Source organism: Emydura macquarii, unplaced genomic scaffold (assembly GCF_026122565.2).
Source record: "Emydura macquarii macquarii isolate MOO-44397 ecotype Brisbane River unplaced genomic scaffold, CSIRO-AGI_Emac_v2 contig_719, whole genome shotgun sequence".
Lineage (NCBI taxonomy): Eukaryota > Metazoa > Chordata > Testudines > Chelidae > Emydura > Emydura macquarii.
Genome location: NW_027130856.1, coordinates 3,565,521 through 3,583,243, shown reverse-complemented (window position 1 = coordinate 3,583,243; position 17,723 = coordinate 3,565,521). Strand labels below are relative to the sequence as shown.

Below are 17,723 nucleotides of genomic sequence, written 5' to 3'. Positions count from 1 at the left end.
TCCTCTGTTTACCCAAAAACAACATAGGGAGTTGCAAGTATTCAGCAGTTTTGGCTTATAAGGCCCATTCCTGGTAGGTGATGAATACTGTCTGTGAAGCCAACGGGAGTTGAGAATGCCCAGCATATATCATGGGAGGCTGCTCGGCACCTTGCGAGATCAGGATTCTAATGAACAAACCCTTGTAAATATTTTGTCAACTCTAATCCTCCAGCCAGGCAGCAAGTATATCTTGACTCACTCTACTCAGACCCTTTTCTGAGTCTGGAGAACCTAACTCTGATGTAAACCTGGGACTCCATAGTGGCCACATTGTGCGATGTTGACAAGCTGCCAGGCTAAATTCACTTACTACTCCCAGAGAAGTGCTGCTTATCATTAGTGAAAAGAAGAAACAAAAAGAGGCTGTTATCAAAAGTAATTACTGCAACTCTCCAGCACCATCACTTTCTATAAAAAGTGACCCTGCTTTCTAATAATAATTTCAGTATTAATCTAGCGTCTATGTCTAGAATCTTTTTCATTCTTATCCTTTACAGCACATCTCCCATTTCCTGCTGGAGGTTTTCAGAATCAGTGATACCTTCTGAAAACTCTTCTGTATTCCCTCTTCAAATGTACAGAATCTATAAGTAGTCACACAGCATCAGAAGTAGAAGAGTAGCACCAGGTAACTCTGTTCTCAGTGATAGAACTGGAAAATAAATAGTGATGATACACTAGAGGCAGTGTTGCCCAATGGATAGAGCACTGGACTGAATCTCAAGACACCTGGGCTCTATTTCTGGTTCTGTCATTCACCTGCTGAGTGATACAGGGAAAGTTACTTGGTCCCTCTCCTCCTTCCTCTCCCACTCTGTCTTGTATATTTAGACTGTAAATCCTTCAGGGCAGGGACTGTCTCTTATACAGTGCACAGTGGGGTCCAGATCTCTATTAAGACCATTAGTCACTATTGTAATACAAATAATTATTATTAATAATATTTATATAGCATTTTACATCTTCAAAGCAGTTTGCAAATATTAACTAATTATTCCCAAGTGCAAGCAAGTATAATTATCCCATTTTACAGATGAAACTGAGACACAAAGGTTATGTCTACACAGCAAAGAAAAACCCGTGGCTGGCCCAGGCCAGCCGATTCGGGCTCATAGGGCTGTTTCATTGCTGTGTAGACTTCTGGGCTCGGGCTGGAGCCCAGGCTCAAGGACCCTGCGGGATGGTAGGTCCCAGAGATCCCTTGGGCCCTAGCCCAAGCCCAAAAGTCTACACAGCAGAGAAACAGCTTTGCAGCACGAGCCCTGTGATTCAAGTCCACTGGCATGGCCCAGTCATGGGTTTTTCTTTGCTGTATAGACATACCCAAAGAGATTAGATCAGAGGTTCTTAAACTGTGGTCCATGGAGCACTGGTGATCTATTGGGAACTAGCTGGTGGTCCATAGTGCTGGCTCCTTCTTTTTATTGTCAGCTGTGAAACTGCATTTCAGAATCGCTTAAAGAACATTAAATACTTTCCTAAAATTACTCTTCATGTAAGCAATTACTGTAGTTGCCACATGAGTGTTATGTGGTGACACAAAGGAAGAAATGGTCTGCACAGTCATTAGTGGGCACATGGGTGGTCCATGAAACAGTCTCTGTATTAAAATGTAATCCATGAATAAAAAATTTTTAGAATCCCTGGGTTAGATTAGAATCAGTGGCTAGGTCAATCGTTAGATGGAGTCATCTATCTCTAATGGCAAACTAAACCAGATGCACCCACTAAGGAACCCCAGACACAAAAGTTGCCATAAATATTTGAAAAAAAGTACCTAAGATGCTAACCTACACTCGCCTGTTCTCTCCATTATCATCTATTCACAGGATCCTTAGATTTCTACCTTAATATGGTTATTGGCTAAAAGGATGCTTTATGGCATCTAATCTATAAAAATTAAATATTATCAAATGAAGAGTTTAGAAATATATACTGGAACTTATACTGTTTTGTCAATATCTCCAGTTGACATGGTATGTTCTATAGCATGAGAATATATTCCTTAAACTATTTATTCAAACTTAATATATATTACAAAGAACTGATACAAAATACAAGGCATCATTACCAGATTACATTCATTGCTATTTTCTAAATATACTCGAATTAAAATTCCCATGAAAAGCCCAGGCAGGACTATTTTAATTGAATTCAATAGTACTTTACTGCATAGTTTATCAACCTGTGGTACATGTACCCCTGGGTACACGAGACACAGGCAGGGGGTACCCGGGGAAAAACAGAGTGAAGGGGAGACCAGCAGCCCCCCCACTTCCCCGCAGTCGCAGATCTCAGGTGGGAGCCCGGCGGCAGGCTCCTGCGTCTCATGAGCTAGGCTCGCAACTGGGTGGCAGCCACCCCCTCCCTGTGTCCCGGCTTGAAGATGAGCAGCAGCCGCCTGCCCACATCCCTGGGTCCCAGCTGGTGCGGAAGCCTCCTCTGCCCCAAATCTATGGCATGCCGCTCAAAGCCTCCTACCTTTGGCCAACATCACCTCTAGCCCAGGTACATGCTTGAGTTATGAACTCCTGGTGTAAAGGTGGTAACCCTACCCACACTAGATCTGACATCTGTCATATCACGGCCTTATATACTCAGCCCTTCTTCCAACACATGGCTCACATTAGTCGGTAAATATAAAATCCTGTGGAAAATTGGGTATTGGGGTACTGATTAAAATTTTCGAAGTTAGGGGGTACTTGCTACTTAAAAGGTTGAGAAACACTGCTTTACTGGACCAATTAAAATTCTTGTGAAATGTGTATAATGCTATAAGTAAACTTTGACCATGCTACTAACATGGTACCAAATTGTTTATTTTAAATAACTCTTTATTAAGATTTCTAACAACCCTTCACCTTGAATGGTCCCTTGAAATGTGTTAACTATTTATTCCACATCATCTGTTCCACCTTATATTTAGCTGTGACACTGAGTACATTTCTCAGACCTGAAGAAAGAGCTTTGTTTATGCGTGAAAGCTTGTCACTCTCACTAACAGATAATGTTCCAAAAAAATGTATTATCTCACTCACCTTGACCCTGCAAATAAAGTTCACGTTTGGAAAATCTTTATCTTTATAAATCATAAAGGATCAGTTTAAGGTGAGGGCACATATACATTTCCTTTTCCTCCTTTGCAGTTCACCTTTAAAGCAGGATTATTGGGTCTAGAAATGGTGATGAGTCAGACACCAACAGCATCCAGCTATTTCCTGCTGATTCAGGACCCTGGGACAAAATGTCCCAGCATGTTGAGTGCTCCTCACATCATACTATTACCTAAAGATGGGGGAGACTCACCAAATACAGAATCAGTAACTTTAAATTAGCGCTGGAAACTGAAAGACACAAAGCACAGTCCAAATCCAGACTAGTGACTTAAATTAATGTTACAAAGGTTAAGACTGAGATAGACATTTTCTATTGCAATTACAAGTTAGTTTGTAAAGGTAGTTCCTCAAATTATCAGGTATACTAAGACATCATGAAAAAGCAATGAAGAAAAACTGTGCCCAACTCTAGGAGAAAGGAAAGAGACTTCAGAGACTTTCTGTGAGAAAGTTGAGAGAGCATCCCACTGGATCAGGGATAAACAATGATGACAAATAGCTAAAGAATAAAACTTCAAGGACAATAGCTAAAGGATAAAACTTCAAGGACAATAGCTAAAGGATAAAACTTCAAGGACAATGTGAAGCCTAGGCAGATTGTTCTAACAGTAGTAATACCAACTCTAGGCATTCAGAAAATCAAGAGCCCGGCCTTAAAATCATGAGATGAATAAGTTTTGTGTTCTTTGTACTGTATTTGTCTTCTGGGTTTTGAGCCTTAGTGTGCAGTCAGGTCACATTTTCAAATTTCTCTCCACAACCAGGCAGGCTAGAAACTTATATTTTTCTTTTAGCTTAAAGCTGAGGGTCTCATACAATCCCTTGAAACCAGTGGTGGGGCCTCAAAAAACAAACAAAAAACACCCAACACTGTGTGGCTTGTTGTGCTGAAAATCCGAAGTGTTAGCAACAGGCACTGCTGCAGTCTGGAAGGGGAGCAAAGTCTCTTACACTTTGGCAGCGCTGGTGTAACTTGCCCTGGCAATAATACAGTATTATGGAGTGGCTCTGGGGAGTGCGTTGACTGGGGTGTGTGTGTGTGTTGTGTGGTGTTTCTTAGAGGTGTAAGTCGGTCGCCCCAGAGCCACGGCCCTCTTCCCAGCTCTCCAGCCCTCCGCGCCCAAGGGCAGCCGGCTGGTTCCTCCCCCAGCCCCCGCAAAGCTGCTCCCCGGTCCCCCGCCCAGGGGGAGGAATGCTCTTCCGGAGGCGGAGGAGGAGCGGCGGCCGGCCAGTTCCCTTCCCACCCCGCTCCGGAACTGCCAGCCAGCGAGCGAGACGGAGGGAGGGAGCGGCGCCGACCACAGAGCCACTCCGGGGACAGAGCCAGGGGCTCCCGCCGCGCCCAAAGCCGCCCCGGGGGGGACTGACCTGAGCCGGCCGGGCTCCGAGCGCGCCTCTGCCGCTGCCGCCTTCTCCGGCGGAGCCAGCATCACCGCGGCCATGGCCAAGGTACGGGGCGGGGTGGCTGCCGCGCTCCCTGCCGCAGCCCTGTGCGGGGCGGGTTCCGTCCTCCCCCGGCGCCGGGTGTTTGATCCGCGGCCCGACACGGCCCCGTTGCGCGGGGACTGGGAGCCTGAGCTCCCCCCTGGACTCCGGGCCCCGCAGGCTCCCCTCACTGGGCGGGTCAGGGGAGCCGGGCGGGCCCAGCCTCGGGGCTAAAGTGTGCGGCGCTGCCCGACCCCGCGCCGCGTCTCTTCGCCTGGGGGACGCTGCCAGTCCCGGCCGCGCCGCTTAAGGGAAGTGCCAGGGCTAGGGCCCCGGCTGGCCCCCCGGCCCACCGCAGGACGGGGCTGCCTCTCCCCGGGCCTGGGGTGTGTCAGCCTGGCCCAGGGCTCCCGGTCTTAAAGCCAGACAGTGAAACGCCCCGGATAGCGGCGAGCCGGCCCTTTGTCCGCCTGCCGCCCGGCCAGTCCGCGCCCGCGGGAGCTCGGTCCAAGGGCCTGCCCGTGCTGAGTGCCCGCGAAACACCCCGTGGACTTTTCCATAAGGGTTGGGCTTTATCCCGGTGCCTCCCTAAAGAGGCAGCAAAAAAAATCTCTGTCCCCTCTGCTCCTGCCATGTGCAGGGCGCTGTCCTCCACCCCAGAGGTGGCTGCGTTTCTGTGGCATTTGTGAAATGCAGCAGCGGGAGTGTTGAGGCTGAGGGGAGGCGATTTGTGAATGTGCAATATTAATCCTTGTTCAGTCAAACAGTACTAGCTAATTTCTTAACACACTTGGATACTAGCAGCTGTGTTTGTAAGGTGCATTACAGAAACAACTAAAAAGAGAAGGTCCTTCCACACACCCCAGAAAGGCTTTAGACACGAAGGTGACCGACAACAGGGAGGGAAAGAGTGAGGAAGGACAGAGCTACAGTACTAATAAGAGACTCAGTTTGGGAATTTGCAGATGTAGGAGGTTCCCTGTCCCTTTTTAAAATTTGTAATATTTCCTTGTATGTATTGGAGTAAATCAGTGAAAGCAAGCTTATGCAAGATGATTTTGCATGATGATGTGACATTTTGACTGCTTGATAGTTCAGTTTGTTGTTGTTTCCCCCATAAGTGTTTGTTTTTCAGGGATTTTATAATTGCCATATAAACTTGTTGCAGGCTGAAAGGGAGCAGGGAATGAATGCTTGGTCTCCACATGTAATCTATTGAATACACATTTTTTGGAAAAATACTCTAGCTGCAGCAGTATGAAAGCAATAATTTTTATAATATGAATTCTTTCCTCAGCATAGTGTGGTCCTTGGGGAAAACAAGGGGGAGGGGAATTTTTTCCTTTGTCACTGTAGAGCTGCTATTTTGATATCAAAATCTGGATTAATTTGGTGGGAAATGTCTAACTTAAAAAATCTACCAAGTGGTCATTACATTTTTTTAAAATAAAAGCCGAACAGCTTGTTTCATCTGCTGTATCTGCCCTCAGTATGCCAGTAAGGCCCTGCTCATGCCAATACTTAAGTGCATGAGTAATTCATTATGTGAACTGGACTGCTCATGTGCTTAAAATTAAGTACCTGCTTATATGTTGGTATGAGTAGGGCTTTACTGGTATACAAATAGGCCCATGCCATCTTTTCATGCATTAGAAATTCAAGAAGAGATGGTGGTCACATGGGAGAGGAAATTATTCTGTTATGTTTAGAAAGAAAGAAAACTTGAGAGGGATTGAGGTTTTGGAATTCGTAATTTTCTTTAAATACTTTGACAAATGTCACTACTAAGCAGTGTAAATTCAGAAATATCTGTATTTAAATAAGCCTTTTAAAACCATGAAGACATGCTGACAAAGGCATAATCTGTATAACCTGCCCTACTGATCATAAAACTGATGATTCACTCTCCTGTCACACAAAAATCACTCACCCCAGGCAAATGGTTAAGTAGCGTTGTGCAAGGCTGCCTAAAGCCACATGTAAAGACTGTGAAAACAGTGAGCAACTGGTGCAATACCTAGGCAAGACCAGGTGAGTTAAGGATGATAAATTGTTCATTTTTGTCCTTTAAAATGTTTTAAATTAAATATAGTGAGAAGTGTAAGATTGACAGCCATGGAGACTGTAATCCTGTCTTAATAAAATCTAGAGCTAGAAAACACTTTTAAAGTTTGTCTGCATTTCAGTACTGGAGCTCTCTGGTCTAATGGATTGAGCATGCTGCTGGGAGTTAGAAGGATTTGGTTCTTTTCCTGTCACAACTTTGCTCTGTGATTCTGGGCAAGTCACTCTGCCTTTACCTCCATTAACCTAATCTATAAAAATATATGTTAATTTGTATCTTTTTGTAAAAGGCTTTGAGATCCAGTTGAAAAGGCCTGCAAGTTATTTTCTGAAGTATTTATGCATCTTCAGGTATCTCAGTGAATGATTGTTCCCTGGGGTTTATGTCCAGTCTAGTTTTAAGTATCTCACATGATTGGGCTTTCACCACTTCCCATGGGAAATGATCCTGCAGCTGAATACATCTCAGTGTAGAGAAGCTTTTCCAGATGTTCATAATAAGTCTTTTTGTTCACTATTTCATCCCATTTCTCTTAGCTGTATTCCTCTTTACCAGACTAAATAATTCCTTTATTACCTTTAGTATGAACACTCTTCAGTTATTTGTGAACAGTTGTCATGTCTCCCTTCCTTCCATGTCCTGGCTTAGTAATAGTTATGTGGTACATACTTAGGCCATGTCTACACTAGATAGCTTACAGTGGCACAGCTGTACCGATGCAGCTGCACCACTGTAAGATCTCTCGTATAGCCACTCTATGCTGACTGGAGAGAGCTTTTCCGTCAACATAATTAAACCACCCCCAACGAGCAGCGTAGCCGTGTCAGCGGGAAACACTCTCTTGCTGACATAGCATTGCCCACTCTGGCACTTCTGTTGATGTAACTTATATTGCTATAGGGGGTGTTTTTTTCATGCCTCTGAGCGACATAAGTAATACCGGCAAAAATGGTAGTGTAGACTAAGCCTTAGTTCTTAAATCTTTCCTATTAAGTCAGTCTTATTAGCACCATGATCAGACTTGTTGTTGTTCTCAACTCTGTAGCTGTCAATGTCTTTATGGTAACATGATATCTAGAATTAATATTTTCAGGTGTAGTTGCATCTGAAACCCATCAAATGTCTGCTCGGTGAGAGTTTGGTTTCTATAAGCAGCCTAAACACTGCAAAACTGGTACATAAACAGAAACAGTTCGTCCCCTTAGATAGTTGGGTCTCCATCATATTTATCATAACTCATGTGGTAGGTTAGCCAGCTTTCAATTTACACACATTCCTATCACATGGCACCAGGAAGAAATCACACTTGAACCAATCTGACAGATTTTAAAGAGTGCAGTCAGGGCTTGGGCATTGATAGCTTCTTGCTCTAGAACCTTCAGATGAAAGGAACTGAGGGACCATTAGAGAGATGGGGTATTTATATCCTTTTTCTATGGAATATTGCACAACTATTTAGCTATCCTCTTTTAAAAAACATATCCATCGCCACCTTGCTTTGTGCAGGACTTTTGTAATTGGGCTTTGTGGAACCAGTGTCGCGGAGAAAGTGAAAATGCATACTTCTGCAAGAAGACTTGAGGAACCAGGCTGGAAACTGTTTGATAAATGTGGAACTACAACAGTGACATGGCTGAGGGAGAGTCAACCTCCTAACAGCCAACCTCCCAACTATTTAAGGTTGTTGGTTACTCAGTTTCTCCCCTGCCTGCTGTAAAGAGGGATGGAGTATATTTGTTACTCTAAGGGCAGTTTCACTCTCTCAATCGGATGCTGCTTGTTTTCTAAGCAGGAGCACATAGTATTCTTCTGGTTTTTACTATTACTGGTAAGATTCTGACTAGCAAAAGTGAAATTGACCAGCATCTTAAATTTGCTCTGCTGGTGCTAGGGAAAACTGACAGCAGTGCAAACACAAGAACTGTGAAAACCCAGGAAAATGGCAACATGTAACCTTCACACTGTGAATTTATCTGTATTCTTAAAAGCTTAAATTCTGTTGAAATTGATGTCTTAGGGCTTGTCTTCACTTACCTTGGAGATTCGACGGCAGTCGACCGGAGTTACGCAAGCTACACAAAACTTGCGTAACCCCCGTTGACTTCTCTGCTTCTGTTCTGCGCGCCGTCTTCACTGCACTGCGCCGATGGGAACCACGTTCCTGTCGATGCAGTGCTATGTCACTTGAGAAGGTGGTCTTAATACGTCGATTTCTGGATCGACTGAATGGGTCTTCACTGACCACTCAGTCAATCCAGAGAAGTCAATCTGATGGCGGCGAATTTGCCGCCATCAGTGAAGGCATAGCCTGTCATCCCGTTGCCTCTCAAATAAAATCTTCCTGCTTGCCACCGGTCAGCAAGTGGAGTTTTCAAGCCCTGCCAATGAACAAAAATTTTCAGTTTAAGTTTTAGTTCTTACTCTGCTATGATACCTGCTGTGTGGTTAACTTGTAGCCCTGATTTTTTTTTTTTTTAACATGCTCGACCTTTTGTAAACTAAGCCACACTCCTTATGCAGTGCCAGCACTTTCCAAAATAGTAGGTGGGGAGGAGAGATCAGGAGGCTACTTTAAGTTCATGTCTTCCTTTTTGTTTGTGTTTGGTGCACAGTGCCATGTGTTTTACTTAGTTTGATTTTAAAACAAGTAATTGTGACTCGTGCTCTAGACAAAGCTTACTATTTTCCTGCATAGAGCATTGAGGAAGACAGCTAATTGGGGCACATTTTCAAGATAGAGAACTATAAAGAACACTGTAGTATAAATAGAAATACAAGGACCAACTAATTCTTATCACTCAGGCTCATAGTCTGAGTCAGAGTTGAAGGTGAGAAAAGACCACCAGATCGTTTAGTCTGACTTCCTGTATATCACAGGCCACAGCACCACCCACCATCTGCGCACTAAACCCAGCAACTGAAATTAAACCAAAATATTACAGCCCCAGGAAACTACGTATGTGCCACAGGCAGAGAATAGGAGGGACCAAGGTGCATCAGAGTCCGAGGCCCCCCACAATGGCAGGTAAATAATTAAATGAGAGAGACACAGATAATCCTGGCAAGTGGCCTGTATCCACACGCTGCCGAGGAAGGCAAAAACCCCCTAAAGTCACTGCCAATCTGACCTGGGGTAAAAATTCCTTCCTGACCACACATATGGCAGTCAGTTAGATCCTGAGCATATGAGCAAGAACCAGCCAGCCAAGCACTTGAGAGAGAGAGTGCTTGGTGCCACTTCAGAGCCCTGGCCTACCCCATCCAATGTCCCATCTCCAGCTGTGACCATCCCTGATGCTTCAGAGGAAGGAGATAAAAAACAAAACAGAATACATTGGCGGGGAGAAAAAAATTCCTTCCTGATCGCACAGGTGGCCTGCTGAAACCCTGAAGCACAAGCTTTTTAGGAATACAAGACAAATTGGAAGTAAATCTCAGGGCTGCTGAGTCTTACTCCCCACTATCACAAGCAATCCTGTTATACTGTTGCACTCAGACGTTTGTTCATAAATTTCTTATAGATACCATCTGACAGAAGAGCCAGGGACTGTGGTTCTTCAAGTATTGCCTCTGCATATTCCCTCTTGCAAGATGTGCCTCAGAGCCACTGCCAAGCTTGTGGTAATTTATATGGAAGTAGAAAGGTGGACTGATGTTTAATTAAACAAGGGATGCAGGACTGTTCTCCAAAGCAAACAGAACTGTATGCCAGATCAAGGGAGGAGTGCTGTGTTTGTGTTAATGAACTTTAGGTAACAGCCCCACAGATTTCTATGGTAGAGACATTAAAGAAGAGCCATCAGTGCTGTCTTAGCTGTAGGAAAGTGAATCACAAGACCCTCAGGTACTGACACCCCACCTAAAGCATAACATGTTTCAGTACGTAATTCATTTAAACAGATGCTGTGTGGAATTAGCACCCCTCTTTGAATTTTTTATAGCTGTTGGAAGTCACCTAAACTGTGACCCTAACTACTTAGTCCTATTGAAAGGGCCTGGAAAGGCTCTTCCCACTGACATGGGACCTGACTCCCCAATGGGATCTGAACCTGGTCCTCTCCAGGCTCACTGGGCCTCCATTCAAGCTCCTGGCTTCGTGTTCCCTCATGCATCTTCCTGAGAGGGACATCTTCTGACATCTTCCTGCCGGTCTTCTGTCCAAAATCTGACAACTCCAGTGAGGAAAGAGGTCTGCATACCCTTGATGTTAGGAGAGCCCTAGCTTTCTACATTGAGAGAACCAAACCCTTCTGGCATTCCAAGCAGCTCTTCATTGCAATTGCCGACCGGATGAAAGTACTGCTGGTGTCATCACAGAGAATCTCAACGTGGGTCACAGCCTGTATTTGAGCTTGTTATGAGCAGGCAGGGGTCATGCCTCCAACATCCTTGATGGTCCACTCAACAAGGGCCCAGGCATCCTCAGTGGCCTTCCAGGCACATGTTCAGTACAGGATATCTGCAGTGCCGATACCTGGTCATCAGTACATACCTTTGTGTCCCACTATGCCATAACGCAGCAAGCTCGAGACGATGCTGGCTTTGGCAGTGCAGTGCTGCAAGCGTCATGTCCATGAACTCCTGCCTGCCTCCGGGGATACTGTTGATCAGTCACTTAATTGGGAATGGACATGAGCAAGCACACGAAGAAGAAAAACGGTTACTTATCTAGTAACTGTTGTTCTTCGAGATGTTGCTCATGTCCATTCCATACCACCCCACCCCGATTTTCAGTCGAAGTTCTGGCAAGAAGGAACTGAGGGGGTGGGGGGGGGGGCAGCAGTACCTATATGCGGGTGCATATGTGCACCGCTGCGGGGGTGCTAGAGCTGGCCCTATAGGCACCACTAGGGGGAAAATATCCGGCACTGATGCATGTGGTGCATACACCTAATTGGGAATGGATGTGAGCAACACATCTCAAACAATAACAGTTACAAGGTCAGTAACCGTTTTTATCCCCATTTTACAGAAAGGGAAACTGAGACTCAGAGAGGGGAAGTAACTTGCACGAAATCATACAGGAAGTTAGTGTCAGACACAAGCAAGCAGCTGAACCCATGTCTGAGTCAATATTCACTGCAGAGTTAGCACGGTGATTGGCACTTGGGTGTGAACAAAGACATACTTGACTTACTGTGCCATCGCTGGCACTGCACTCACCTCTGGGTGTTAATTGAACCTCCGGGGGCGTATCCCTTTGTGTTGCAGTAAACTGAACCACTCTGAGTGTTTTCCAGAGAGTTGTGAGAGAACTTGCCTGTCCATCTGGACACTCCAGGGTGGAACAGAGGAGGGGTGGAAGCCGGGGTTAGTGGGAAGGCAATGGAGGATTGTCAGCAAATAAGTTGTTTATCCTGCAAAATTAGCACGATACCAGCCTGAGTGAAAGCAAGCTCTAGCCTACATCCAGCTGGGCCAGCTAGCCCAGATTTAAAGCACTACCGAACTCAAATGAAAGGGTTTGGTGTGTGTGGACAGGAAGTGGGGCTGGGGCAACATCTGAGTAGCGGCTTGAGTTAACTCTTTAGTGAAGAATTAAGAATGTGATCTTCGGTAGTGTTAGGGAACGAGCACTCTCCCAAAAATCAAAAGGTGGTGTATCTGCATACTTAGCCAGCATTAAACTGAGATTCCACATCAGGACAGGTTCTCTTAACTGGTGCATTAACCAGACCTTTGAAGAATCTCATGATGGTGGAATGGCTGAAGTGTAAAAGTGTGAATTGTAAGTGCCCAATGGACAGTGATATAATGAGTTGAGACACAGGTATTCTTTACTGGTGAAAAGGAGAGGCTAAGAAAGAGACTACTGGTATAATAAATAGTCTGTACCAGATTACAGTAGGGTAAAGCATAGATAGAGACAGATTATCTGATGCCCACAGAATAAAGATGATCTTTTTGCATTTCTTGAAGTAATGTTTTGCTGGTTGGTTGGTTGGTTGGTTTTTTGACTGCAGCTAGTTACTCATAATTTTGAGCCTATCTTTTGACTAGGTCAGTCATCTTCTCTGAAGTCCTTACTATATGAGCACAGTCCTGTTAGAATTTCGAACAAAAGTGGGATTGAACAACATTTGCAAAATATGTTTCGTTTTATACAAGTTTGATTTGCTGTTAACTGATGTACTTTATTCCTGCAGCTGGTTAAAGGTTGTCCTGGTCCTGAGATGAATGTTCTAAGATGCAGGTTAGATCAACTGCATTAGTCAGATTAGGCAAGTAGTGTGTGAGCTCCATGCTTGAGAGGAAATTTAGTCTTGATTCATTAAAGGTATGCTAAAAATCTATCCATATCTTGGTTATTGTGTAAGGATGTGACTTATGTGCATATGCAAATGTCAACAAATGCAGGATATCTTAAGTGGAGCATTTTTAAATGCTTGTCCATTGATTTAACTGTACAGTTCAGAAGCCAGTGTCGAGTCATTTTTAAAATAGCCTGCACATGATCCATAATACACTAATTGAATTGCACAAAGGCAGGTCTACCACTGTGTGGAAAACAAGCATTCAGGGATGCCAGTGTTACTTTTTCTTGGGTGGGGATATCACTAATCAGTGTAAAAACGGAAATGATAAGTTTCCTTTTTCTGAAGAACACACTATGCACATTATATGAAGGAGATTGTTTAAACTGTATCTTAAAGCAGTATGCTTCATAAATGTAGCAATGCCAATTCAAAGAAGTTTTTTTTTCTACCTCAGGATGTGGTGGGCAGGCTGTGAATTTGCATCTTTGGATGCAGTTGCTTGCATGGCTTTTCAGAAACCAAAACAGGACCCAGGCATCATGGCTTACTTAGTCTCTTGGGCTGTATTGATGCTAGCAATTTTTGTGGAATATTCCTATTGTTGCTCTAGCGTTAGTGAGGATTTGTGTAGGCCAACCACTAGTATTTTTACAACTGAGGCTGCTTGGAGCTGGTGTAGATAGAGGTAAAATGACTTACATTAGCACTTATTGTGGCTAACATTAGGGAACATACACTGTTAGTGTAATAATTAAAATGGATTTAATTTCTAATGTAGGGAAGGTCCTAGTTGTTTGAGTGAGCATGTATTCTGGAATTTGCTTCTTAGGGGATGTCTGTTAAAACTGTCTGTCTCGAAACAGCTTTTAATTACAAAGGTTATTTGTGCCCACTTGCATGTCACAGTCATATAATGTCCTAGCTACACAGGAGGTTTCAGATGAGGAACCATCTCTTAATAATGATTAAAATTTGGCTGTGGCTGAATCCAGTTCTAACTGGCTGATGGAGTTAGATGCGTAGATGGAGCCAACCAGAGTTTTAAAAAACACACTAGTCCATAAGAGAGACCTTAAAACTATGCTCTAGCCACAAGCCTGAAATGGGTTACTTGTTTCATCTTGTTTCAGATTACGTAAGACCCCCTCTCAGGGAATGACTGTCATTTTAAGTTTTGTAAAGCACCTGGCATATTGAGACCCTAATCTTCATCTGGGCCTTTGGGTGTTGCCATAGTGCAAATAAATAACTTATTCAAAGGTTAAAGTTGTGCTTTCTGCCAGATCAGATTGTACTTGTACAAACATTTATATTAAAATTGTGGGATTACATATTTCTAGACATTTAGGGTGCAAGTGTTCTGATACTTACAACCAGCCAGCTATCTCCACCATAGAACTAATGTTCACTGTGAATACGTAACTGGTGCTAGAATGTGTGCAAGTGAAACATTAGCTCCTGGGGCCCTACAACCAATGTAAAGCAGAATGTAATTTGCTGTCCAGAATTTTAAGGTTCTTTAAGATGCGTGCATGCCTACTTGGAATCGACACAAGCATGCACGTGTACATAGTCGTCAGAAGGTTTTCCCCTTAGAGGTACCCATCAGGTCAGTGCAGGCGGTCCCTGGAGTCGTGCCTCCATGGCGCTGTATATAGGGCCCTGCTGATCTGCCGCCTCTTTAGTTCCTTCTTACTGCCGATGATGGTCATTGGAGCGTCTATCTTCTCTTGCTTTGGCAAGTGCTTTCCCCAGTGGTCTTCTATTGTGGTTCCTGTAAATAGAGTAGAATTACTTATTAATAGTTAGCTGAAGTTTTCTTTGTGGGGTTTCCCCCCTATTACGTTTCCTCCCACCCGGGAACCAGGGCATGCCTCGGTCCCAAGGATTCAAACCGTGTGGGAACTACCATAAACTTATGCCAAAGGGTGACCCACACGAATCCTGCCACGAATCCTCACGGGCCTGGACAGGTTCACCATCACATATTGGCCTGGGATGTTAATCTGGTGCTCTCCAGGGTGATGTGTCGTCCCTTTGAGCCCTTAGCAACATGCTCGCTCCTCTACCTCTCATGGAAGGTGCTGTTCCTGGTCATGATAACCTCAGCTAGGAAGGTATCTGAGCTCAAGCCCCTGACATCTGAATCTCCATCCATGGTGTTCCATAAAGACAAGGTCCAGTTGTGCCCACATCCGGCCTTCCTCCTTAAGGTAGTGTCCCAGTTTCATGGGAGCTAGGACATCTTCCTCTCAGTATTCTTCTCTAAATCCTATGCTGATAACAGGGAACAAAGTCTCCATTCCCTGGATGTCAGGCAGGCACTGGCTTTCTACATCGAAAGAACAAGACCATTTCGTAAATTAAACCAACTCTTTGTCACAGTAACGGACAGGATGAAAGGTCTTCCGGTGTTGTCCCAGAAGATTTCATCATGGATCACAACCTGCATTAGGACTTGCTATGATCTGGCAAAGGAAACAGGCTCAGGCCTCCTCGGCAGCATTCCTGGCATATGTCCCTACACGGGAGATCTGCAGGGCCACGACATGGTCATTGAACCACGTTCACCACGCATTATACCATCACCCAATAGGCCAGGGACGATGCGGCATTCAGCAGAACTGCGCTTCAGTCAGCGATTCTGTGAGCTCTGACCCCTCCTCCTATGGTCAGCTTGTGAATCACCTACTTGGAATCAACATGAGCAAGCACTCAAAAAAGTCTATTCCAAAACCCACCCACCTTCCCTTCTATTGGAGCCAGCCAGCAAGAAGGAACCAAAGAGGCGGTGAGGCGGCAGGGTCCTATATATGGTGCCATGGGGGTGCAACTCCAGAGGGTACCTGCACCAACCCAATGGGTACTGCTAGGGGAAAAACCTTCTGACAACTATGCATGCAGCGCGCACACACCTACTTGGAATGGACATGAGCAACACATTTCAAAGAACAACAGTTATGAAAAGGTAGATAACTGTTTTTTTATATGTATACATTGGGGCTGGGGTAATCTGAGAGCTTTTTGTTACTTAATGCTCAAATTGCTGAGCATTTATACAATAGTGTGTGTGAATATTCTCAGTGTATCCTGCAAATGCCGTTCTAAATAATTTTAGAATAGTAAATGATTAAGTTTGCAGTTGAAATGTGGGAAATCAGTAGCTAACACGTAGCCTTTGAACAAGTAATTGGGAGCCTGAAAAGGAAATGGGAATAAGTAATTTCAGCCTTATGTTCTGGTCAGTCTCTACTCTGTGAGCTAGACATCTTGAACCTTTTGTCCAAACTGAGTTAAACCCAGTCTGGTCAACAACTAAGTGTAGTTTGTTAATGACAGTGGTTACATTCTGTTGAAGAACCACTGACAAAGGGATTTATATATTACATAATGCGTGGAGCCCCAATCAGGATCAGTGCCCTGGTGTGCTAGATACTGTGTGAACATACCTAAAGCAGCAGAACGGTTCCATTGATACCAGCTTTGGTCTAGGCAGGGTTCAGGCAATTCACTGCCATATAGTGAAAATGTACTTCAGCTCGGCTGTATCATTGCTGGGAAACAAACTATAAAACTCTTATTCATAGAATCACCCTTGTTGCTGTTTCATAGTTTTTCATTCTGTAAGGTAGATATGCTAAATTAAAATGGTGAAGATATATTTTAAAATAAGTTTGTGGCCTTTAAGTCTCTCTAGGCCATCCCACTAAGATGGGATGCTTAATTGTTTCAAGGTCATCTTTTAGCAGAAGAGATAGCAATGAACATCCACACAGAGTTAAAGAGGAGTTTCTGTTAACTGCTGTGGAACACCGTTGATTAAATCGGGGGATTTGGGTTGTGCTTACTATTATGGTTAAATGTAAGTCGGTTCAAATCGGTACTTTACATCAAGTAGAAAAAAGAAGAGATCACTTGATCAGGTGTTTGTGCTGAAAAGTGAACGCTGTTATGTAAAACAGATGTCCATTTACATGTTGTGTTTTCTCTGTGGTCTGCCTGCTGATTACTTCCAACTAATGTCACTGTGCTAATATGCAGTGAAATGTTTCCAGACCTTTTTGTAAGAAGCAAGTAGTTTATAAACCTGGCTGGCTTAAGCTTCTACATTTTTTAAAATAAAAATACACACTTTTGCCCTGCTATTTCTTCACAATGAAGGTAGGGATTAAAGCATGCATAACTAGCCTTTATGAAGATCAAGGTATGTTACAAAGGCGGAACTGAATCATGAGCACCAATTGTGGTCAGCTGTGCAAGAACTATATTTATATCCTGAACTAAACATTGTGTGCAGATAAATTTGGCCTTTAAGGTACACAAAACTAAAATAGCCTCCTAATGGGAGGAGTGGAAGCTGGAAAACATAAATGAATTATTTGATATTGGCACAAAAGACACTCATGTTTTCTATTAGAAAAGCATAAATTGCTATGTGAGATTTTTAGCTTCTGTCCAGCTGAAGTGGAGGTCTTAGGGTGGAATATGTCTTGCAGCTAACAAGGCCTCTACAGACTGGATTTAAAGTGTTAAATACCTAACAGTCTCCAGAAAGTAATAGTGTCAAGTTGCAGGTAAGACTTTAATTTACCATTCCCGGGCCACTTAAATAGAGAGACCAGTGGGCATTGTTGGTTGAACATGATTTACCCATACAGCGAGTTTCCTGGATTGGATTATTAGTTTGTGATTAAGGGTCTGGAGGAAAGACTAAAATATTATGGCAAAGTGATTTAAGGTTAATAGGTTAAACAAGGTGAGTGAAATAATATTTTTTAATTAATTAATTTAATTAATAATAATATTTTTTGTTGGACT

At 43.8% G+C, this 17,723-nt stretch overlaps 1 protein-coding gene across 2 annotated transcripts in view; it reads left to right on the top strand.

Annotated features, from left to right (window-relative positions):
• Positions 1-4,253: 4,253 nt before the first annotated feature.
• Positions 4,254-17,723, top strand: part of ITGB1 (integrin subunit beta 1) — an 82,617-nt gene continuing 69,147 nt past the window's right edge. The window contains exon 1 of one of the 2 annotated variants that reach the window (XM_067542615.1): positions 4,254-4,607. In XM_067542615.1, the coding sequence (XP_067398716.1) occupies positions 4,599-4,607 (9 nt within the window). In that variant the 5' untranslated portion in view covers positions 4,254-4,598. The remainder of the gene's footprint in view (positions 4,608-17,723) is intronic. The other variant, XM_067542616.1, reaches the window with a different exon arrangement.